The sequence below is a fragment of the Eriocheir sinensis genome, chromosome 63, assembly GCF_024679095.1.
Source record: "Eriocheir sinensis breed Jianghai 21 chromosome 63, ASM2467909v1, whole genome shotgun sequence".
NCBI lineage: Eukaryota > Metazoa > Arthropoda > Malacostraca > Decapoda > Varunidae > Eriocheir > Eriocheir sinensis.
The window spans coordinates 5,808,283-5,833,644 of NC_066571.1; the positions used below are offsets into that span (position 1 = coordinate 5,808,283).

Sequence of the window (25,362 nt, forward strand, 5' to 3'; positions counted from 1 at the left end):
GGGAACTTGTATGGCGGGGTAACCTGCCCCTCGACTGCCCTGGTGGCCGATATACCACTGCCCCAAGCTGCTCCCTACATCACGACGAGCGCCCGCCTCTTCACACCACCTGAGCTGCTCCCTCTCCATATCAAGCGGCGCCCGTCTGTCCATCACCAGGACCGCCCCTTTCCCATCGTGGACGTCCCCTGCCGAGCCAGACACTCAAGCCAGCTCCTGCTCCTCCTCCAGCAACCAGAGCTAAGCATTGTGTATTTCCCAAATCACCCTTGTGCCGGTAGCTAGCTAGATAGAGGCATACAGCCTGTCAGTCAGTTTTTTTTTTAGTACTCCGCTAACCTTTGAAAAGTGAAACTAAATACATGTTTAAATACAACCTTACTGTGTTATCATTTAGAGCCTGTTTTGCTGCTCATTTGAGATTACTGAACCCTTACACACATTCCCCCCCCCCATAGTACATTATCACCATCCAGTTTCTTAACGCTGTCTCAAGTGGTTCACACGTAAGTCTTCCCACCTTCCATAATTAATCACAAGTAACGCCCTTCTGGTCACAAACCTCTGAACGAGTGTTCACTTGTCCTGAGGCCTTGCCATCCGGGACCAGTGCTCGGGAATATAAACTACCACGCTACCACATACCATCACGACCATAGTGGTCGTCTAAAAGGGATGTAGCGAGTAACATGCCCCCGCTACACTTGGGTGGTTTTATGGGGCTACACTGGTGATAGTTTTACACTACTTTTCTGCACCCTGAACTGGAAAATCGCCCAATAAAACCCGGTTATTCTCATCTGTGGTCTTGGAAAAGTGTCTTTACTGGAGCAAGCGTTTTCATTAACCCTTTTGTGATCAGAGTGAAGATTTTGAACGACCTCTGCATCCTAAACCATGTTGCCAGGTTGTCGTACTCTGCCTCATGTTTGCCGATTTCCGACCCAAAAACTGCTTTCATCACCCAAATAACTGCATTCATGTTTATCGTTTAAATGGTTAATTAGTGATTTTTGGTAAGTCATTAGCCAGAAACCGGCAAATACGCGGCTCTTGAGTACGATAATCTGGCAACGGTGTCCTGAACCCATCGTAGTTAAATTTTAAACTACCTCTGCATCCATAAAAACCCGGTTAAGCTTCTCTGTGGCCTTAGAAAATAATCGTAAAGGGAGCCAGATACGTTTAAGAATATGCCCTTAGATCCTTGTGTGAATAAGGAACATTTAAATACCCGCCATATTTGCTTGTTTACATTCACCAGCGCCTCAAACAACCCTTCCTAAGGAACACCAACGCCTTCTAAGCTTACATATTAGCGAATTCTTATTTTTTGCACACGACAATCACTACGCTTAAGACTAAGTGAACTCTGCCATACATCAAAACACAGGTAAATGTCTTACCTGAATGTGATGGCTTCCCTTGTTGATCGTCTGCTAAGAGCCTGTCCTACGTGTGTGTGTGTGTGTGTTATGGAAATGTTAGGAAGGGTGTGTTTATAGATGTAAAGGGAAAAGTGAATAAGGAGCTAGTATGGATAATATCTAAGAATTGTTAACCGCTGAAGTATGAATAAGTATGATTTGAAAGCTTGCCTTCTGCTATAGCCCGTTTCGGCGACTCCTAAACAAAAGTTACTCAAAATATGGCGAGCTTCCTCATAACCTTTAGGACACTTTATAACGCGCTTCCGAAACACATTTTCCACATTACCTCAATCGATCTTCTTGTAACACTACCACGTTTTTTTTTTTTTTTTTTTTTTTTTGGGGGATATACCCCAATGGAGGAAGGCGATGCATGCCGCGCAACCCCCCAGACGGCTGGTAGAGAGATACCCAATTCTTTCGAGGAGGAGGCCCAACAACGAGGCTGAGGGTGTCGGAAAGAGCCCACCTTTCCACCCCCATGGCACCGGATAGGTCTCGAACTCACGCTCTAGCATCCCGCCGAAGCGCAAGGCGGAGACACTACCACGGGACCACGGGAGCCCCCCAACTACCACTTTATAAATATTTTACAATAACCCCAAAAAATGATACCGCAGCTGCTGTTTAGTTCACGCTATCTCGATATGTACAGTGATAAATTAGAGGCAGGTTACGGTAGAGGAGCATAACATTACATACTATAACAAAACAAAGTAACATAACATAAATAACATAACAAATAGCATAACTTAATAACATAACATAACATAAATAACATAAATAGCATAACATAAATGATAAAATGACATGACTGAAAATATTTAGGCCCGTCGACCACAGTCCTTCGCGGGTCGCCGTATCAAAACAAACAACATTCCGACGCGAGAAATCCAGAGCTGGGGAGAGAGAAAATTCTTTGAAAGGCTCCTGTTTTTTGTGCGTATAAGTCACACGGTCCAAACTTTTTTTATCAGTGAGGGAGTTTGACGTCGAATAGAGTGAAGTATTGTTAGAGTCCCCCGTTGATGCTACACAACCATGGCTGACGACACAGTAATAAAGGTGAGGCAGCCTGGTATTGGTGGAGTATTACCCGAGTATCACCATAATAGCCTGACGGATATTTTTTAATTAAGACTGAAGTTCTTAGCGCCCCTGTCTCTTGTTTCCTGCCATAAAAATTACCCTTTATTGTCTTATGTCCTGCTAAACATCTCGCATCTCATTGCTATTTTTCACACTTTTGATCTACGCTCTTTCCTACGGTTTTCTAAGATTTGAAGGTTAGAGGAAGACACATTAGCCAATAGAAGAGTAGTTTGTTTGGGATTAAATCAGGTATAGGCCTGTTAATAAAACCCATCTTTCCCACAGTTTCTCTTCCCTCCACTCAGGAACACAATATGTAACACTTCGGGTTATTGCAAAGTTTAGTTCTGGTGCTGTGTTTCTTGTGTCACAGTGTTACAGCAATAGGTTATTCACTGGCAAAATGTTACCATCAGTTGGGTTATTTCTCTGGCAAATTAAGTAGCAATAGGCTGTCATTCTTGTAGTAAAATGATTGGCAATGCTAGACTTCAGTTTTACAACATTAAATTAGATATATATAAATGCTTAAACTGCTAAACAGATTAAATAAAAAAACAATACCTTAATAAACATCATGGTCTCAGAGATTTGTCACCATTATCCCAACCAGTAAAAACTTTGGCAAAACATTACTTACCTTGATTTCCAGGGTAAGATCCACTACTATGGGCGGGAGCAGTACTACCAGGCCATGCAGGATACGTGTCTGGCAGCCACCAAGAAGTTTGGGAACGATCCTGTGTACCGTTTCTACTCGGCACTCTCACAGCTGCTCCAGGGTCGCACCCAAGAGGCGATCAGACAACTACAGTCTCTCCAGGTACTTCAGAGCTGTATGGCACTCTTCTGAAACCCATGCAAGGAATGAAGAATATGAGTAATGAATGACAGTTCTACTCTAAAGCAATATGGTTAGAACTTTTCTAAAAAACTATGCAAAGAATGAAGGATATAAAAGTAATAACTGATAGATCTACTCCAAAGCAATATAGTACTCTTCTGAAAACCCATCCAATAAATGAAAAATATAAGAGTAATGAATGATAGATTTGGTTATTTTTTCTCTCATTCCCTTGATGTAACTTCCCATATCACTGTTGTATCTAGCAGTCTTGTTTCACCACTAGGGTCTTTCTCCTTCATATTGAGTGGATTGTAGAACTATATATTTCACTTCATTTCCCAGTTTTACACAGGCAATCAGCCTTTCCCAAAAATCAATGAATTACCATCTACCTTCCACAATGTTCAATGGATGGATATATAACACTTTGATTCCAGTGGTTGTATGACATTGTGTTTGTGTGCTTCCTAGCATGACCGAGAGGTGATGCTGGGCACACTGCTGGCCCTCATCCATGCCCACCGCCGCTGCCAGGTGGTGGACCGAGAGGCTGTGGCCCTATTAGATTCCAAGCTCAAGGAGGAGAGGAAGAGAGCCTCAGAAGGGGTGGGTGACTATAAATGTTCTCCTTTCTTGACTTATGCATTTGTATGTATTTCTATATAATTAAATGAATGGATATATGTGGTGAAATATTTGTGCTTAGTGATTTTAGACAGACAAACCTTACAAGCTCATAGAGTAAGTGGCTCTATGAATGTTCTCCTTTCTTGACTTGTATGTTATGTGTATGACTATATGATCAAATGAACTGATATGTGTGTTGAAATATTTGTGCTTGGTGATTTTAAACAAGAAAACCTTACAATCTGGGAGGGTACATATGGTGAAAGATGAAATGAAAGAATTAATGAGAAAATTAAATTGCCAAATGCCTTTAAAAATCTCATTATGAACAACTCAAGAGTGGAAGAAGCTATTATTCAATCAATGAAGAACTGCATCTAATGAGCCCACCTTTCTCTCAGCCGCTGTACTATGCCGGGATGTTCCTCTTCCTCTCTGGGCGGCTGGACAAGGCGCGGGAGTACGTGGACCGCATGCTGAAACTCAACCAGGAGCACGAGGAAGGTCTGGTGCTCAAGGCCTGGGTGGAGCTGGCCACTGGGAAGGAGAGTCGAGTGCGCAACCTCATGGAGTACCTCGATCCTGTCCTGCAGAAGTAAGGATCCTGATTGCTAGTTTTGTTGTGTCTAATTGATTGTTCTCTTTGTTTCCATCCCTTATGCCATCTCCCTTTCATTATAGCTATTTTTGTGTTGTTTTTAATCCCACCCCCTACAATTACTTTTTTTTGTTATGATTATTTATATGTTTTCTCCATTTCCATTCTTTTCTCTCCAAATAATCTAGAAATCAACATAGTAATTCATCAATAATTCAACATTACTTCTTATCTCTCTCCTCAGATCATCTCGCCACATGGATGCTCTCTTTGCAAAGGCCAAATTTTATGAGAACCGAAGCAACTACAAGGAGTCAACAGAAACCCTGAACCTGCTGGTGGTGGCTTACCCAGGGTTCACAGGGCCGCTTGTGGAAAAGGCAAAGGTGAATCTCTCTGAGCAGGACTGGGATCAGTGCCTTGAGTCAGCCAACAGGTGAGAGCTTAGAGTCATGTGTAGATAAGTTGAATATTGGGCTTTCAAACATTCAATAGGCCAGTGGAGTGCTCCCCCATAATTCCATGCCATGTTGATTATAATTCACCCATGGTTTTAGCATATATGTACAGTTAGACAAAAATATTGGCATACAGTAGGAGGTGAATGAAGGGAAAGGGGTGAGTAGGGGATCAAGGTCCATATTCCTAAACTTATCAAGCTCCCATTACAACTATTTTTCAAAGCCACAGAGAAGATTAACTAGGTGTTTGTGGGCGATTTTCCCGTTCATGATGCAGAAATCACGTAAAACTATCACCAGGATTACAAATCAGTCTAGGAAAATCCCAACAACTTCAAAGAGAGGCTTTTCAAACAGGCAAACTGAGGTGCTGATACATTTAAGAACATGAGCTTAACTGCCAAGGTAGGAGAGGAAACTGGGCACATTAAAAGGGGCTACTGAGTCACAAGTTTATAGTAAAATAGCTCAATATTTCTTTCTGCAACTGTACATGAGTTTATAAAAGCAAGTTCTTTCTCTTTGCAGGGTTCTGAGCACCGACTCCCACAACATTGAAGCCATGAAGTACCGCACATTGTATGCACTGTGTCGCAAGGGAAACTATGACGAGGCTGCACAAAACCTTCGCACGCTGTACACCGAGATGGACAGGAGTGAGCCCAACAATGCAGCGCTCTTCATCCACATGGCTCAACTCTTCTCACGTCTGGTTTGTGGCAACAGTCTTTCTTCTTCATGTAACGTCCTTATTTTCAGTTTTGGGGTTGGAACGGGACTTTTTCTGCCTCAGTGCCCCTCCATAATTATCACCCAATGGAAATCTGTCTAGAGCTTTGGTTTTGGAAGCAACTTTTCAATACTAAGACTATAAACTCTGTGTGCAACAAGTGATGGTGTTACTAATGTCACCATTCTAATGAGTACACACAAGACCAACGTGAAATTAAACTGCCAATACTGTGTTTGTGTGACCTCATTAGCTACAAAATCATCATGTTTTATCCACATTCCTTGATATACGAATATATCTGATTTAATATTTTATAGGATGCAGGATTAATCTGTCATTTCCATTGCTAACTCAACACTTCACAGACTTCAATTATCTCTATTTTTTTTTCATTTTCATATCATAGTTTCACTTTTTCCATCTTCATATTATAATTTCACTAATAGTAATTATTTGAGGATTGTAATGGACAACTTATAGGTTCAGTGATAACCAGGGTATGTTACAGTAAGATTAGACATTGAAACACACTTTTTGTATGAACTGCTCAGTGTGGGAGGAACAACCTTGTGTTGGAGGAGACATTCATGATGGCGAGCAAGGCAGCCAAGGTGGACTCAGGCAGTGCTGAGTACCTGACGGAGGTGGGCTACCAGTGCCTCCTGCAGGGACGCAACAAGGAGGCCACAAGGTACTACAAGAACGCCACCAAGCTGGACGAATCTTCAGTTGCAGCCCTGACCGGTAAGGGGAATATATCTTCAGTACCTTTGAGGATGTAGAAGTATACATATTCTCTTAACAATAAAGAATATGTTGAAAAAAATTCTGAATTGATTATTATGTTGCCTTTGGTTATTTTTCCTCCTCATTGCAGGAAACTGAGTTATTTATAGTTCAAGGATGTTTCATGATTAGGAGGAAGTGGGTGTAATCAACTTACAATTAAAATTTCCCAGGCATCATATCTTGTCAGCTGCTTGATGGGCAAGTGGATGTAGCCGAGCAACAACTTGAGTTCCTGAAAGAGGTAAAAATAAGAGTTTTCCCGAAGACAAATATTACTTGGAATTGTTCTCTGAGATGCTTTATGTCTGATGCTCCAAATGACTACAGTTTTGAATTTAGGACATGACTCAAAAGAATATATACAACATATGTTTCCTTCTTTTAAGAGGTTCTGAGCATACTGATGACCTGTTTGATATCCTCCATATGTCATGACCAGGTACACAAGCATGAGAATTTTGACCTAACATTTCTTTATGGCACAGGTTCAGAGAAGTCTCGGGGGTTCGCCTGACATCCTGTACTTGTCGGCTGTGTTGGGGAGGATGAAGCACCAGCCATCTGATGTCATTTTGGGTTCAGTATTCCTTTATTTTGTAATTTTTTCCCTCACATTTGTGTTATAAAGATTGAACAAATTCCTTGAGTCGATAGGCTATAAGCATTCTTCTAAGACCAAATGCATTGAATCAAGCACGTCAAATTATTGCTTTTCCTATTGCTTTGGTGTTAAGTATGTACTAAGTCAGGATTTGAACACGCCAGAAGGTTAACTTCCCTCTTCATCCCCACAGCACTGCTTCAAGAGGCCATCGACAACCATTTCAAGAGCCACCGAGGGATGTCATTTGGCTCCACCTACCTGGCCGCCCTCAACCCAGACTTCCTCCTCCTCATCGTTAACGAGTGCCTCATCTACGCTCCCAACCAGGTAAGAACCCTCATACCATTATCCTCATCCTAAGTGATACATAAACGGTGGCCAAGTATGAACAGATGATCCATGTTGTACTCTAGTGACTTTTAGGTTGTCATTATTTTCTTTAGTTCAAGTAAGGTATTAGGGAGTGATTATGATGCTTAAGCCCATATTTTTAAATTTATTTGCACCTCATTTCACCTATTTGAACAGCCTTTTGTAGAAGTTCCTAGGATTTTCATGGCCTGTTTTGTTTTGTGTTCCTAGACATACTTTTACATAATTTCTGCATGTTGAACGGGAAAATCACCAATAAAAATCCATTTAAGCTTCTCTGTGGCCTTGTGAAACAGTCATGATAGGAGCCTGATACGTTTAATAATATGGTCCTTAATTTCAGTACCCAGTGTAATGTTTGTAAAAGCCTTCAGTAATTTACCACACGAGGTTTGAACAGATGTTGCGCCAACTAAACGAAACTTTCCAACTTTTCCACGAGTTTTAATTTCTACTGAAACTAATGATGTTGACAGCAAATCATTGAAGAAAGTAAGGCTCACACAAAATGTATAACTCCCTGCTTCCACTCCCTGCCCCCTCACCCTCCAGCCCAGCCCCACAGAGGGTGTAGGACAGAACATACCGCCAGTAGTGACGCAGGCCCTATTAGTGCTAGAGACCATTACACGTGCCTGCCCTGCCCTCCTGACTGCCCTCATCCTCTCGGCTCGCCTCAAGTTCATCACTGGGGATGTTAAAGGAGCAGCTGCCTCTCTCCAACATGTCCTGGAAACGATAGGTCAGCTGAGTTATGGTGATGATGATGGTGGTGTGCTCCTCACTGCCTGTGCCGAGATACCCAGTTTATGTTCAGGAATAGTTTGGTTGTTACTTTGGCATATCGTCACCTTCGTAAACAAACCGCCTTAGTCATTATTTTCTACTTTACAGGAAATCAGGAAAGAACTGTCTATATCTCATTTGGCTGAAGGTTTAGACAGAAATGAAAAGGTCAATTCTAGAACACTCAAACCCTGAATGACGAAGGCAACTATACAAAAATGGGCGTCATGTTGAAAAATTGATGTAGACAAAAACCTGGAAATTGCTGAAAAATGACTTAGGCGATTATTTTATGAGGGTGATGAATATTTTAACCCATATCAGAATCCAATTTATGTTCAGGAAAATTTCAGTTGTTTTTGTTCAGGTCATGACATGTTTTAATTGATACAAGAATTTTCTCATGTGAATTTCCTAACATTATCAATCATGAATATAAATTTAGGGACCAGAGGGGGAAAAAGAGCTTGTATTATTTATGAGGTCAATAAATAACTTACTAATTATAACAATAACTATGGCAAATGTTAGGTTTTATATTATTACAAGGAATCTGAAATTAAAGGACTTCATTATATATTTGTTAGTTTGGACCATTACAAGCCACATTAACGCCTTATTCCACTGTTCCTCAGACTCCACCAGCTCCGAGGCTCACCTTTTGATGGCTCAGATACAACTTTACCAAGGGAATTTCAAACAGGCACAACAGAGTCTGGAAGTGGGGCTGTCTTATAACTTTGAGGTGTGTGATGTGTCTTTCCTCTACCCTCCATGATCAGAAGTTTTCACCACACCCATTAGTATTTTGCAGTGTTGCCTTTGTATTTCATAATCTATAAGCTAACACATAGAAAGACACAACACAGAGCAGCAAAATACATAATAATTATCCAGTGACATTAATATTTTCAGTCTTGCCTTTGAATCTCATGGTCTGAAAACTAATTGACACAGAGCTGCAAAATACATGATTGTGATGATCTGATGACATTAATATTTTACAGTCTTGCTTTTGTGTCTCATGAATTGAAAGCTAATTGATAGAAAGACACAACACAGAGCTGGAAAATACATTACGCTAATAATCTGGCAACATAAATATTTTACAGTCTTGCTTTTGTGTCTCATGAATTGAAAGCTAATTGATAGAAAGACACGACACAGAGCTACAAATACATTGCGCTAATAATCTGGTAACAATATTTTTCAGTCTTGCTTTTGTATCTCATGATGTGAATGCTAACTGATGAAAAGATACAACATAGGGACATAGAGCTGCAAAATACCTAACACTAATAGTCTGGTGACGTGTGTGTTAGGTGAGGGAGCAGCCGACCTACCACCTGGTGCGGGCGCGGGTCCTGAAGAAGCAGGGCCAGTACCAGGAGGCCATCAACACCCTCAAGAACTGCCTCAACATCACCAACACTCGCCCCACCAGTGAGTGACAACAGGCCTGCCTCTCTCTTTTATTACTATTACTATTATTATTACTATTATTATTATTAGCGAGTGATGATTGATTGCCTCTCTTTCTTTTGTTTTTTTATATTGTTTACATTGTTAGTTTTCTTATTTACTTTTTTCATTGTTTTTCATATTGATTGCTTTGTTAGTTTTCTTACTCTTTTTACTTTTACTTACATTTTTATTTACTTTATTATACATTAATAGGAGAGTGACCAAGGGATATATAAGAAAGGGAGAGAAAAAAAGTGCCCACAACATCCTGCTCCTATAAAGAAAGCAGAACCATGTATACCTTGCCGTGCCTGCCATGAGAAAAGTTTATATTAAAGCAAGAAAATAAAGGCAAGCATGAAAATTTTTAAGTAGTTCTTTTATATTGCTCATTTATTTATATGGGAAGAAGAGAGAATATTATTTTTAACTTGATTTGTGCATGTATAACTAACCATCTGTACAGTTTATATTATTATATTATTCATTTATTTTTGTAACTTGATATATGAATGAATAACAAACCTTTTACACAAGGCAAAGCTAGTTTATATCATTCATTTATATTTGTAACCTGATATAGAAATGCATAACTGATTAACCATTTACACGAGACAAAGGTAGTTTATGAGCAAGGTTACCCTCTTAAGACAAAGGTAATATATATGCAAGGTTATTTTCAGAAGACAAAGGCAGTTTATGAGCAAGGTTATCTCATCCCTCTCAGCCACCAAGGGCAGCCGCAACAAGCCCGACATGACCGTGCCTGACCGAGCCGCGGTGTTCCTGGAGCTGTGCGAGGTGTACCGACTCAACAACCAACCCAACGAGGCAGCGCAGGTCATGACTCAGGCCATGACCGAGTTCCAGGTAACACGGAGGAAGCTTTCAGGTCTCTATACCTTGTTCATGCTGCCTCTTTGGTCATAGTCTTTTAATTCCCTTTCTTGCTATAGAGTTACTCAGTGGTGGTCTCTCAACCCCTGACACCATTCTCTTCACTCTTTGCTGGTAGTTCTCTTCTTTTTCTCTTCTGTCTCATGTGTTGTACCTTTATATTTCTGCTCACACTTTATTGTCTGCAGGAAACACGCTAATAATATGGGTGACTGTAAGATAAAGTACACCCTTGCTTTCCTTCTCTCCTGTCTTTTCTTTTAGTTCTGTTCTTATACTCATCCATCTCTTGCATTGCACCTTTACATATATACTCCTATGCTCCTGTCTATGTGAAACACAGTACTAATAATTATAATAAGGGGGGTGGTAACATTGCACTAAGTTCACCCCTGACCTTCCAACACCTCTCTACTCTTGACAGGGCACAGGTGAGGAGATCAGACTTAACATTGCCAGTGCTGACCTTGCCCTGATGCGTGGGGATGTGGACCAAGCGCTGTCCCTTCTGCGTGCCATCGGACCAGAGCAGCAATACTACCTCCAGGCCAGGGACAAAATGGCTTCGATCTACCTCAACCACCTAAAGGACAAGCGCATGTTTGCCTCGTGTTATAGGTGTGTTAGATAGTAGTAGTAGTAACAGTAGTGTAAAAGTACATCAAAAATCACAACTACTCTATTAGGCATTGTTTTTGTTCCCTCCCTTTTTTTCATTTTTCTTTCTTTACTATCTCTTGTCTCTTTTATTTTTTTCATATCCACGTCTGCTCATTGAGGGGACTCCGTTTGGGTCTACATCAATATTTTCTATTTTCCCATAATGCCCTTTCATGGATCTCAATAATAATAATGATAATGTGGTGTAAAGTATGAATGGCAAAAAGGAAAAATGTTCTTGACTCAGTTCAACAGAAGGAACATCATAAGAAACCTTTCCCACTCCTCCTCCCCACACAGAGAGGTGATAGAGAAGAACCCAACCCCCCAGAGCTACCTCATGCTGGGGGACGCCTACATGTCCATCCAGGAGCCTGACAGAGCTATTGAGGTACATTGAAGGGATACTAAAGAGGGGAAAACTAGTACACCTGTCATTAACTATTTACCTGCAAACAATAGCTTTTATTTTTCTTATTATTGAACACATTATACTGCATGTAAGTGATTCACCGAGACATGGGAGCTATTTTTTCACATATCTTATAAGCCATGTATGCTCTTAAAGACAACTCAGAGGAGGAAGGCAAAAAGGATGTAAATTTCTCTGTCATTAGCCATATATTCTTACAAGACCAGCAATAGGGAAGATAATTTAGTTCTTCATTGTTCTCTACTTCCTAATCCTATCCTCCAATAAAGCTAATAGAATCTTAATTTCTTGGTCAGCTGCAATATTTTCTTATAAAAACAGCAATAGATGATATATTTTAGTTCACTGTTTCCTACTTTTTGATGTCCTCCATTAAGGGAAAGCAGGAGTTGTACAGAAAAAAATAAAGAACTAAGTCATGGTATCCTTTGCCCACGTTCAACTTTTAATGTATGGGGAAGTACGTGGCAGCTGTACAGATAATCGTGAATCACATAATCATAGCATCTCTGACCCTGTTGTCCCTTCCATCCCTCACAGGTTTACGAGCAGGCCCTGAAGCGCAACCCACGTGATTCATTGCTGGCCTGTCGCATGGGGGTGGCGCTGGTCAAGACTCATCAGTACGGAAAGGCCATCAACTACTACAAGGAAGCCATCAAGACAGGCAGCAGCAACCAGCTCAGGTGAGTCCCAATTATGCCATGTCAGTGCGTACCTAGGGAACCCATTCACTACTTCCACTGTGTCCTAAGGAAGCCCAGTACCCACCTAACTTGCACATCTCTGCCTCATTCAAAAGGGTTCACCAATAAGGAAATGTGACAAAAGGAGTTAAATTTATATGAAAAGTGAGGAATGGAGCTCTGAGTAAGACAGCCTATCACCCACACATCTCTACCTCCATCAGTAAGGGAATGTGATAAAAGGAGTTAAATTATTATGAAAAGTGAGGAATTTGGCACTGAATAAGACGGATTTTGATTATTGCATTATAGCTATCCACTTCTTGGAGAAAATACCCCCGCTGCTACTTTAAGATAGATCAGACTTCAGGTATCAGGACATCTCTCCTCCCGAAATTGACCTATCTTTCAGCCACTCCTCTGGACTCTTTTTAGGAGCAGGGAGTAGCAGGCTTTTTTTCATTATTGTTTCCTTTTTTTTGCCCTTGAACTGCTTCCTTTACTGTAAAAAAAAAATCATACCTTAAATCATTCAGGCATAACTTCAGTTGAATTGTATTTTTCTTATATGACTGATTGAAAGATTCCACAAAAGGGAGAACAGTGCTGAATCTTGCACTCATTCCAGGTATGACTTGGCGGAGCTGCAGATGCGACTGAAGCAATATGACAAGGCAGAGAAAGCCATCACTCAGGCTCTGGAGGTGGAGAGCCACAACCCTACCAACCTAAGTACCATGCTGAGCCAAGCAAAACTGCTAAACCTCCTGGCCAAGGTAAGATATTCAAGAAATTATTGTATGAATTCTGGTAGGTTGATACACATAATCATTCCCTCAAGACTGATACTAAATGATACATGAAAACTTGATGATTGTGTAGATACAGTCCTTAGATAACTTGATGTACTAATCTGCTCTTCAGGTGCATGAGCGTAATAGCAACTATGAGCAAGCACTGGCAACCCTGAGCAAAGGCAAGGAGGTGCAGGTGAAGGTGCTGAGGCGGGCACAGGTGGAGCTGCCAGACACGGTGCCTGACCAGAGGCGCCTGGCGGGAAGGTGAGTTTTGGTGCATCTTAAATGTATGGGAAGAAATGAGTTTAAACTTTGTCATAGTATAAGAAACCACCACTAAACAAACATTCATGCAACATTTTAATGATCGTGTTTTCCTACCCTTTGCTTAATGAACGCCAAAATTTGCTTTCATTTTTTTTTTTTTATGAGGAATTCTAAACAACAGGGTGCTTTCAGTCAGCTAATTCCCAGCTACACTCTCCTTCCTCTCCTACTGCACTAGTCCCCCCTCCTCCACCATAGTGTCGCTAACCATCCAAAACAACAGAGTACATGATTTTGATACTTTTCTTTCAGTTTGCTTTCCTTTTACTCAGATGTTGCTATTTATGAGAGGAAAAGACCATGTAGCTATATATTGTATAAAAATAATAACCTATAAGTATCACATGGCCAATAACACCTTCCTGCCCTCAGCATGTGTGCAAAGATGGCAGAGCACGCAGCCAACCAGCGGGACTACGAACGAGCCATCAAGCTGTACAAGGAGGCCCTGCAGCACGACCCCGAGCATGCCCCGACCCTCCTCGCCCTCGCCAAGCTCTACATGCAGGTGACTTAAACTTTCCTCAGCTCAGAAACCAGGAATCATTGCAATCATATCCAGACACAATTTTCCACATCTCTCCTCAGGGAAAAGGATGTCCCCAACTTGCATAGTCTTGTATCCTCAGTGTTAAAGGATTGGTGCCATTAAAAATATGGCTGTTAACAAAGGCCCCTTCCTCCTTAGGGTGGCTTAATGGAGAGCCACCATAAGATTAATGTCAATATGCAGATGGAAGTATGAGTGACGCCTTTCAAAATCAGTAGAGGAATATTTTTAATAATGGCAAAAAATATTTCATAATAATCCAAGTTGAGAGAATCTGATGTTTATGTTCCTCTCACAGACGAATGACCTTGACCAATGCCAGTACACTTGCATGACCCTCCTGAGGACAGACAAGGAGAATGACAGTGCCACCGTCATGATGGCCGACCTGTCCTATCGCAGAAATGAATACGACACCGCCATGTTCCATTTCCAGCAACTCCTTGGTGAGCACACACGACCAGAGGAGTAGCTTGCCTTGTTGAATCATTAGACACTGTTCTTTTCCTAATGCATTTATATTGTTTCTTACTTTGATATCACTTGGTTGGTACAGGAATAAGAAAGCCATAAAATGCTTCATAAATACAAAATCAAATGACATGTTCGGTACTACTTACTCATGATGAACAGATTATATTTTGGAGATAAGGCAAATCATTTTAATCTTGGTCGAATTCAGTATTTGATTGTATTTTTTTTTAAATACCCATTAGGCTAAAAGATAACTACAATTTACATATACGCATGACTGGAAGTATGAACACCAGCCGTGATTTATAAAATAATTACTAACATTTGTATTGGTATGATTTTCACAATGACCAACTCTGTATCAGACCGGCGACCAGACTACTTCCCAGCGCTGGCCAGGCTGGTGGAGGTGATGCGGCGGACCGGCACCCTGGACGAGGCGGGGCCGTACCTGGACCGCTCAGAGCAGGCCGTTCTCAGGGCCAACGTGGACCCGGGATACAATTTTTGTCGAGGCCTCTATGAGTGGTGAGAGAAGCCGCGCCACACCAGCAAGGAGACTGTTCTATTCTTGTTATTAGTAGCATATGTTATTACTAGCTCCTAAGTTTTTCCTATGGTAATGTGCTCCTTCAGCTTCTTCTATACATCCTAATATCACAACTCCATTTTAGACAAGGTTTTATTCTTCAAATTATTTACTTGGGTTTAATGTATCATTGCAAAGAAAATTTCCTAATAGACAAGTTTTATGGGTTCTCATCTCTATTTGCTGAGTTACAGGTATTCAAACCTCTTCTTATCTGGACAGGTATCTTGGAAATCCAAATTCAGCCCTCAAGTACTTCAACAAGGCCAGGAAGGACCAGGAGTGGGGGCAGAAGGCTATTTACAACATGATTGAGATCTGCCTCAACCCTGACAATGAAACAATAGGAGGAGAGACATTTGAGTCGGTGGACAGCGAGGTGAACCAGTCAGGGGCACGGGACACTCTGGACATGGCCATCAGGACAGCGGACAAACTACTCAAGGTGGATGTTTTGTCACCTTAACTTTCTACATTGCAGGCTTTGTCTTTATTCTGCACTTAAATTTTTCCTTATTTGAGCATTTATAGTTGTGAATATCAGAGTATGGGTTGTTGATATGATTCCTTCAGGTACAGGTATAACTCCAATTTGGTAATGACATGAAAATTACATTGACGGGCCATTTTAATTTGTATATATTTGATCTCCATTGACCCACAGGAGCTCAACCCAAAACCAGGGGAGCAAATGATCAGCCACCAGGTGCTGAGTAACTTCCTGCTGCTGGCCACCAAGCAGAAGTCGAGTGCTGAACAAGCCCTGCAAGAGTTTATGAACGTCGCCAGCCAGGAGAGCTATAAGGAGCATGTTGGGGCTATCCTGGGTATGGCCACTGCTTATATGATTCTCAAACAGGTCAGTTGCTTGTCTGTTTTCTATTCCGACCCATTGAAACTTCATCCATCACATAGTTATCTCCTTTTCCTCAATCAATCTTATTTTATTACTAATTTATCTTTTACTATAAACACTTAAGTAAACTATATATTCCACACAAGTTGTTATAGGAAGTGTGAACTCGTCCTTCTTGATCTCAGACCCCCCGAGCTCGCAACCAGCTGAAGCGTCTTGCCAAGGCCATGTGGAACTTTGAGGACGCTGAGTACCTGGAGAGGTGTTGGCTCCTACTGGCAGACATCTATGTGCAGACCGGCAAATACGACATGGCAACAGAGCTACTGAAGGTAACTCATGGTTGTTAGTTGTGGCAGGTAGGTCAAAACAGCATAACAACTGAAGATAAAATGACAGTTGTTGATAATAAAATACTTGACTGTCTTCATTCTAAATGCTAAAGGAGGTTAATCTTTAATATTCATGATGTAGCCACATGTATTTGCATCTCTTTGCTTAGAAATAAGAATAAAGGAGAGAAGCAACACTTGATTTAGTTTCTATATACAGTAGTTAATTCAGCTCCACATGAGGAAGAATTTCAGTTTAGGAAGATATAATAAAGCTGCATCCAATATGTACTCCATAATCCTGAATCCCTATCTTCTCCCCTCAGCGAGTCCTACAGCACAACCGGTCCTGCATGAAGGCCTATGAGTACATGGGCTTCATCATGGAGAAGGAACAGAGCTACCGTGATGCCGCCTATAACTATGAACAGGCCTGGAAGTTTAGCAGCAACACCAACCCCATGATAGGTAGGCAGGGAAGGAGGTTTTTTTTTTCAACTTAAACTGATGCACCAAATTCCTGATAATCCCTGACTAGTAACCAATCCTTTATAACCAGATAAAGACACAACATCCGGACATAATATTTCAAATGAGCTGGAGTCACGGGCCACATAGACATTTCAAAAGATCATCTGTAATATATTTCTTACTTTGTCATAACTGACAGTAATCCCTCTATTTAACACAATAGCCTGTTTGACCAAATAATTTTCACATCCTCTGTGCTAATTCAGCAATTTTCAGGTAGGCATCTGTAACCTCCCATCCCTTTACTGCCTCTGCAGGTTACAAGCTTGCCTTCAACTACATGAAGGCCAGGAGGTTTGTGGATGCCATAGACGTCTGCCACAACGTCCTTGCCAAGCACCCAGAGTACCCCAGGATTAGGAAGGACATTCTCGACAAGTCTCGTGCCAGCATACGAATCTAAGCACCCAAGCACCCCCGGGAGTGCCTCAGGACCAGGGCCAGTTCTAAGCACATGCAATTAACCACTTGGGGCCTCATTGCTGCTCCCAAATGTTATTGAAAAAGATAATAAGTATATGATGTCAAACTCTCCTGTGGTGGATTTTCAACAGCACCATTTAGCAACACCATCACTGTCTTATGTACAGTGACAAACTATATATGTAACTACAGGAGGGAGTACTTAAATTGGGGACCCCCAACACAATTATGATTAGCACCACCAGAAAATTGGGACTAGCACACAATGGTATAGCACAGAAGCCCCTGAGTATGCACCTCTTTACTCTCTCTCTCTCTCTCTCTCTAGTCACATATTCTAGTCATTCCATATTATAATTCACACATGAAGCCTCACACTTGTGCCTTTAGGACCAAGATAAAACTATTTGCAATACCATAAACTGAGGAGAACATTTGCGTTTATTATCTTGTGCACACCATCTTCATCTTCACATTTAAATGATGTATCCAGACCAATAAATCTAAAGTTGAAATTTGTTTGAAGTCAATTGAACCTTGATATATGAATGCTCTTTGAGGTAGAGAAAATCCATTTATCTTCAATGCCTTCCAAATCATATATAGAATAAATTAAAGGAATGAATAGATGAATAGCCAATATGTCGGACGATGTATATTATTTGGCATATGATATTAAATTTGAATAGAGGCATCATTGTATTGTAGAGGGAAATACAACCCAATTCATGGATGCTGGCGGATAAGCCCAATCACACATTTGACAAGACTTTCGTAGGTGTTGTGGGCATTTCCAGGGGTAGTTTTATGACCCTGGTGGTAGTCTGACCCTTCTGTACCATGATCCAAAAAAACATTCATTAGAAGATCAGTCTGCTTCTCCATGAGGTAATCCATTTATCTTCAACGCCTTCCGAATCATATATTGAATAAATGGCCAACATATTAGGCGATGTATATTATTTGGCATACGATATGAAATTTGAATAGAGGCATCGCTGTATTGTAGAGGGAAATTCAACCCAATTCATGGATGCTGGCGGATAAGCCCAATCACACACATTTGACAAGACTTTCGTAGGTGTTGTGGGTATTTCCAGGGGTAGTTTTATGACCCCATGGTGGTAGTGTGACCCTTTTTCTGTACCATGGCCCATAAACATTCATTAGAAGATCAGTCTGCTTCTGCATGAGGTAAAGAAAAACCATTTATCTTCAACGCCTTCCAAATCATATATAGAATAAATTGAATGAATGAATAAATAAATGGTCAATATGTTGGGCGATGTGTATCATTTGGCATACGATATTAAAGAACAACTAAACAATGGTAAGTGGGAAATAAAGTAAACATAAGAAAACAAAGTGTAATTATTAGCAGTGAGGGAAACTATAATATTGTTACGAATAGATACAATCATATTCACATACAGCACATTCGTAACAATATATATAAGGAATGACAAATAAGCTAGCGAAAGTAAAGAAAACACGTTGAAACAAAGTAAATTAAGCTGGATAACTAAAAACTAACACAAATAATAGTGAATGAACTTAGGATATATAGTAGATGTGGGAAGCAATAGCGTCTGAAAAGTAGCCCAAAGTAGCAAATTTGCGACGTGTTGGCAACACTGACAACCCTCAACAACACAGATGGAGAAATCGTCGACTTCCACCTCCCTCATCTCAGGCTAATTTCTGCATTTTCCACGTGAGTAAATCCATAACACATAAATATATCACCTATTCTCAAAGCTATAGGAGGGCTGGGGTGGGGAGGAGAAGGAAAACTCGAGCGTAGGGGAAAAGACACCATTTACTCGACTTCCTTGGACAACAACAACATGACGGATCAAAGAGACAGAAGTTGCTCCCTGGTTTCATTTCCTTCCCTAATTATGGCCACCTCTCTCCACCGCCCCTCATATCCCATACTAATATCTAATTTGATCAGGCGGACGGCTCACACACAAAGGGAGTGGCCGCCATGTCATAGGAGCCTTGCCTGGTGCACATACAGTAAAGAAGTTAATCTGAAGGATGCTTAAGGTTATCAAAGTTACGGCTCCAGTTTATCGCCTAGAACTGGAAATGGTGAATATTGCGGAAAAGTCTTCGTTCAGTTCTCCCAAGCTCAAACTAACCCCACTTAATAGGTTTTCAGACCATGATTAGGTGGTCTCCCTAACCTGATGTGAAACGATAGCCACAGCCCCTTGAAAGTTGCATTGCACTCTACCTTGGTAAACAGTAAGGTGGAGGACTTGGAGGGCTGGCTAGTGCTGTACCGAACTTAACTGAATTGATTTTACGTTGTAATTTTTCGGGCTATCCTAACGGTGGCAAACCTCGGGGGTTAATATTATAACCGAGTCAGTCGTCGTATTCAAGAATATTAAAAAATGTTAAGTTTCATAGTTGTGTTATTTGATTAGTTTACTGGTGAAGTTCAGATTACTTTGGTGGGGGTTAGGTTACTTTACAGAAGAGGTTCAATATTTTTCCAGGAAAGAATGCAATTCACAAGTGGTTGACTATTTTCCAAAAGAGAATGGGAAGGGGATGGAGCAATTTTGGTAAACATAATAATATAATTAATAGTAACCTAACACTATCCTTGAATAGCCATTGTATCCTGCAAGTCCTAGCATCAATCAATCAATGGGGGCATACGCCGGGGGGCGCGTCACCTCGCCCACCCTACAACGCCAAGTCTGGGCATGCAATTAAAATATTTGTCAGCTCACAAAAGGTTTAAAGAGAAATCTAAAAAGTGACAACAAAGTACCGGTATTATTTATTCATGAATTGTGGGGCAGTGGATGCAAGAACTAGATGGTGGTTTGGAAGGGGTGCTCGGTGGGTGAAATAATAAGAACTAACACTGCATCACAGGATTAGGTTAGGTTTCTTTGTATAATTGGTGTGAGGGGGTTATGCTACCATGGAAAACCAAGGACTAACCTCATTGCAATAACTATCAACCAGCACTCAAGTCAGTCAGCACTGAGATAAATGGTTAAATTGGTTCAATCAGAGAAGTGCACCATTTTCATTGGAGAGGATAATTAAAATTATAAAATATGTGAATGAGTAAGCACACTTTTAACATCTTCAAAGTGTCACTTGCAATTTAAGATGTAACACAAATGCAAAATCTTGAAAAAATATTTATGCAAAAAACTGTCAAGATGGAAAGATTTTCTCAGGCCAGAAGTTGGAGAGTTTTTGGTGTGTGGAGTGTGGAGTTACTGTTGGCCCACTGGGCTGAGCAGTTTTGGAAGCTTAACATGAATAATTCTCTCAAGTATACAGCTTACCCTAGATGGTATAGTTTTTTAAGGTAAAATGAGACATCCCCTAAAGCAAATAGCATTTGTGCCTTTAAAATTTACTCTTGGTAAATTCTGAAGATTATTTTATACATATTTGGATCATTCATAAAAATAGGTATACATATTGCATACATAGAATATTATATTTAAATTAACTTAACTTCAGCATGTAATCTTCTTACAGTGTCTTATGAAACCGATCAACCACCCAGAACCATAGACTATTGCATTTCTGTCTTGACAAGAGTTTTGCAGAAATATATCTTTCAGATTTAGCTCATGCGTTATATCCTAAAATGTGACACTTTAAGGATGTTAAAAGGGTATTTACCCATCCACAATATTATATGACTTTGATTATCCTCTCCTGTGTAACTTAAAGTTAATGGCAGAGCCATCATCCATTTATATTCAATAATTTATAATTTTCTGACTTACATTTGCTTAGTTATCAATGTATCTTTATAAATAATGTTTGTTAATTAAAGCCTCTTACCCGAAGGCAGACATATTGCTAATTTAAGGTGTCAGTGCTAAAAGGAATATTTCATTGTGTTAGACTATTTTTTTTTCTCAATACATATTTTTGTGCCTTCTTGCAGGCATCATAGAAGATAAACTTTATTACAATATGTTTATTGCATCTAATAAAATAGTCACAGCTCAAAAATATATTAATCTAATTACACTGGACAGCAATTAATCTGTAATGCTAGTCTTCCTCTGACTGCACCTTTTCCATTATTATTTTACATTTTCACAGTAGGATATGTCTGTCAAGCCCGGGATTCGAACCCGAAACCCTCGTTTGAGAACCACATTGACCAGAACGCAACCTTTTTTTTGGGGGGAGGGGGGGGGAAGTGTGTCTGTGTGTATGTATGAGAGAGAGAGAGAGAGAGAGAGAGAGAGAGAGAGAGAGAGAGACTCACTTCCTATTTCTTTGGTTCGCAGCGTGGAAGCGGCGGCGGCGTCATGGCCCGGTGCGCCCTGTGTCACCAGGTGTTCTCGTCCCGCCTGCGGCTGGTGGAGCACTTCGGGGAGGCTCACAGCATCGCCAGGCAGAGGTCCAGGCGCTCTAAAGTGTCTGAGGCCATTAGGAAGGTGGTACTGGAGGCACATGACCCCGAGGTAGTCGTCCTGGACGAGGACGGAGAGGTCAATTCCGGGCAGCACCAGTGTTGCGGCACGGATGAGTCGCAACCTAAGAAGCAGCCGGTGGTATGCCAGTACTGTGGGCAGCGCTGCAAGGACCGACGCGGAGCTGCCATTCATCAAGCCTTCTGCGAAAAGAAGCTGCAGAACGACTCTGACCCCTCCCCCACCCGCCTTGAAAACCCTGGCACGACAGGGGAGCGTGTGGCACTACCAGAGTGCCCCGCGGATGACTGCGGGGCCATATTCAAGACCGAAGAACAGCTAGCGAGGCACATGGAGAGGCACCATGGGAAGGGGGGAGATGGCGCCGCACCGACTGACCCTCCACCAGTCCTGAAATCCCCGCCCTCTAGAGTGCCCAAGGAGGCTAGCCGGCGCCCAGCACAGTTGCCCCTTGTCACCGTCACCATGAAGCCGCACGTGGGCAAGACGGAGGGACTGCAAGACCTCTCGCTTCTTATAACCCCAACGAAAGCGGCTGAAGAATCCCCCGAGTACCCCTCATACGATGCGGGTGGCTACTCGTCTCCGAAGAAGAACAAAGCGAAGGAGGCGCCGGCTAGCATCACCGTGGAGGAGTGCCGGGGCCTCGACCCCACCTTGGGGATCAAGTGCGAATCCGTCCTCTACGTCACCGAGGACGGCACGGTGCTGGAGGATGAGGATGCGGAGGGAAGCAGTCCCCTCGACGTGGCGGGGGAGGAGGAGACTTTCATTATCGAAGCGGGTGACGGAGTGAAGGAAGATAAGTGGTGGAAATGTACTCTGTGCCAAAAAAAATATGTGACTGAGGACGCTCTTATAGCCCACGAGTCCAGCGAGCACTCCCTGTCTGTGGGTGACGCCATACAGGTAAAGCAGGAGCCAATGGACGCTGACGATGATTACCCCACCCACGAGTACGAAGAGGAAGGGCAAGATGACGATGATGAAGACTGGGAACTAGTTACTTTAGGAAGAAAGAAAAAGACTGGAATAACTGTTAATATCAAGGGCAAGTTAGAATATCAATGTAATTTATGTAAACGTCACTTCCTCTCCGAATTAGGTTATCAGGCTCACGTGAGGAGCAGAGAGTGTAAAAACAAAAAGTTCAAGTTACCCAGAATGTTTTCATGTCACTTTAAACAGTGCGATTCGACTTTCTTCAAACTGACAGAGTTACAGAGACATTGGCAGATCGCTCACAAGTATTCCATGACTAGCAAAAACCTGGAATTCGAAGATGAGAGATCTTTCACGGACTGGCTCATCGAGGAGGAGGAGAAACACAAGGTGAGGTTTACATGTGATGTGCGGCGTCGCAAGCCCCACCGCTCGGAGAGGTTGCTCGTGTGCCACAGGTTCCACCACCTCCGGACGGCAGCCGCAAGGAAGAACGCCAACCGGGAGTACTCAGACAGACACAACTGGGTGCACAAGATCCAGCCGTGCCTGTGCTTCGCCCGGCTCAAGGTGTACCAGCAGTTCAACGAGGAGACGTGCGGTTACACGGGCAAGATATCCGTCGTGTATTACCCCGAACACTCACATCCCCAAAACAACCCAGTGGAGGAGCAGGAAGAAGTCTTGGACCATGTGTTACAACGCAATAAACGCAACAGAAACAAACAGTTCCAGGAGCTGAAGGGCAGTGAAAAACTACTGCACCGCCAGAAGCTGGTAAAGTTTGCGCGTCTTGCCAGGAAGGACTGTCCATTGGCCCGAGGCTCAAGGGCAGCAGAATTATCCAAAAAGCCGAAGACTGAGCCTGCGGACACTGAGAAGGGTGATGACCCCATGGTGCAAGTAGATCATAACCTGCTGGGGTCAGACGAGCTCTTCTCTTCCCAGGTGGAGATGGTCCTCGACGGCCAGTTCGACATGGACCCCGAGGAGCTGGCTGAACCCGTTGTCACGCCCATGGACACCCTTCAGATCTTTTCCAACAGTCGTGGAGGCCAGGGAGCCTTCAAGGTGGAAGAGGATCTAGTTTTAGACAGCAGTGACGGCCAGGCACTTGAAGAGCAGCCTGGACAACAAGAAGAAGAGGAGGAGGAGGAAGAAGACGAAGGAGATGAGGAAGGAGGGAGCACAGTGCAGGCAGTACTCCCGGCAACCACGGAGGACTGGGGAAAAGTGTTCGAGATGGTGCGGGCGCGGGTGGCCAAAGAGGAGGACGCTGCTATCAAGGCCGCGGCAGCACTTCTGCTGCCCTACGAAAGGGTGATCGAGTTGGTGACGCCCGCCGAACAAGTCCCTATTTTCCGCCAGCTCTGGGACCTGGCATGTTCCTCGCAGCAGGCACAGGAGGGGCTGGACTTTGAAATCATGGTCATGAGATAAGTGAAAGTTGTCGCGCATGGTAGAAGTTGGCTAATCAACTTATTGAATGGAATCAGTCGTGTTAGTAAGGATTTTGACTGACGTGATAAATATTTATTTTGATTATTTAAATTATGACTAAATAGCACCAGTAATACTGAGTGTTACGACGTACTTATATGGATTCATAGTATAAAAAACAATCTATATACAAAAATACATTATTTAAAACCATATAACCTTTATCATTTTTCCAAACCCATAAATAACTGTTTACAAGCATGCACGAGGATATAAGGAGACTACAAGGTGCCACTTTATGTGCGGTCTACCCGGGCATTTAAACTTTGGCGTGCGGTCTACTACCATATTTACAATTCAGTGTGCAGTCTCCCTAAACTTCAGGAACCTTATATTGCAAGGTTGCAGGACCTGGACCTGCCTCCGGAGCCCCCAGCTTATGTTGTCTTGTCACCTGAGTGCTCCTGACCGGTCTATATGGAGAGAGAATCAACGATCGAACACCCGCTTCACTATATCCTCCTTGCATTGAAGCCGATAGCTTAAGTATGACTCATACTGCTAACTGCAACGCTATTTAAAGATTTCTACAGACGTGTCATTTAGACAAGATCACACATATCGATGTGGTAGTAGGCTACCACTCATATGATACTTGGTACCACGCAAGAAAAACGAAAACGTGACAGAGGGTGGGAATTCCGGCCAGTTCGCTGGCTTCGAAAGGGTGCCAAACTTTGCGGTCAAGTCAGGAGCACTCAGGTAACAATACAACATCAGATGAGATCTCGGGAGACAGGTCAGGTCATTGCATAGCACCGACTACAGATTCTGGGGCAGACTACAAATAGTGCGGTATACTGCACGCTAAAGTAGCAATATGTCAATCGACCCTCACCGCAGCCCCTGAAAATGAGTTATTCACCATCTGCCATCTCCAATCAAAACTATGTCTAACCTCCCCTTGAAATCTTCAATTGTATTAGCAAGCGAATACATTTCTTTTTCTTGACAACTCAACACCAATGCAGCGTGTCAGATTGTCCTACTCGGCCTCTCATATTTACCGATTTCCGACCCAAAAACTGTCTCCTGAGCCCCAATAACTGGCCTCATATATAGTTATCGTAAAATGATTAATCATTGTCACGCGAACCACTCATGAGCCACCGCTGGTTAACGT

The 25,362-nt window shown here is 42.2% G+C and overlaps 2 protein-coding genes across 3 annotated transcripts; both read left to right on the forward strand.

Annotated features, from left to right (window-relative positions):
- Positions 1–2,270: 2,270 nt before the first annotated feature.
- LOC126986907 (tetratricopeptide repeat protein 21B-like) lies at positions 2,271–17,864 on the forward strand. The gene is made up of 27 exons (XM_050843400.1): positions 2,271–2,495; positions 3,175–3,345; positions 3,841–3,975; positions 4,398–4,591; positions 4,839–5,030; positions 5,584–5,767; positions 6,340–6,532; positions 6,748–6,818; positions 7,063–7,153; positions 7,372–7,508; positions 8,106–8,295; positions 8,975–9,084; positions 9,662–9,782; positions 10,531–10,673; positions 11,125–11,318; positions 11,661–11,751; positions 12,334–12,479; positions 13,108–13,255; positions 13,404–13,540; positions 13,976–14,111; positions 14,452–14,599; positions 14,993–15,155; positions 15,439–15,661; positions 15,881–16,075; positions 16,258–16,404; positions 16,731–16,872; positions 17,193–17,864. Exons 1-27 carry the CDS (start codon positions 2,472–2,474, stop codon positions 17,336–17,338), a joined length of 3,972 nt encoding a protein of 1,323 aa, XP_050699357.1. The 5' UTR covers positions 2,271–2,471; the 3' UTR covers positions 17,339–17,864.
- A 1,085-nt stretch (positions 17,865–18,949) lies between these two features.
- On the forward strand, positions 18,950–24,397 carry LOC126986908 (uncharacterized). 2 transcript variants are annotated; one of them, XM_050843402.1, is made up of 2 exons: positions 18,950–19,072; positions 21,651–24,397. In XM_050843402.1, exon 2 carries the CDS (start codon positions 21,672–21,674, stop codon positions 24,177–24,179), a length of 2,508 nt encoding a protein of 835 aa, XP_050699359.1. In that variant the 5' UTR covers positions 18,950–19,072; positions 21,651–21,671; the 3' UTR covers positions 24,180–24,397. The 2 variants fall into 2 exon arrangements, with proteins under 2 accessions (XP_050699359.1, XP_050699358.1); XM_050843401.1 differs by lacking the exon at positions 18,950–19,072 and adding an exon at positions 19,171–19,455.
- Positions 24,398–25,362: the final 965 nt, after the last annotated feature.

Bases quoted from the DNA above. Each gene is read 5' to 3' on its own strand.
- LOC126986908 (XM_050843401.1), top strand. From the start codon at position 19,402: ATGCTTAAGGTTATCAAAGTTACGGCTCCAGTTTATCGCCTAGAACTG. The intron at 19,456-21,650 runs GTGAATATTGCG...TTTGGTTCGCAG, and splicing joins ATCGCCTAGAACTGGAAATG to CGTGGAAGCGGCGGCGGCGT.
- LOC126986907 (XM_050843400.1), top strand. From the start codon at position 2,472: ATGGCTGACGACACAGTAATAAAG. The intron at 13,256-13,403 runs GTAAGATATTCA...TCTGCTCTTCAG, and splicing joins TGCTAAACCTCCTGGCCAAG to GTGCATGAGCGTAATAGCAA. The intron at 16,076-16,257 runs GTCAGTTGCTTG...TCTTGATCTCAG, and splicing joins CTTATATGATTCTCAAACAG to ACCCCCCGAGCTCGCAACCA.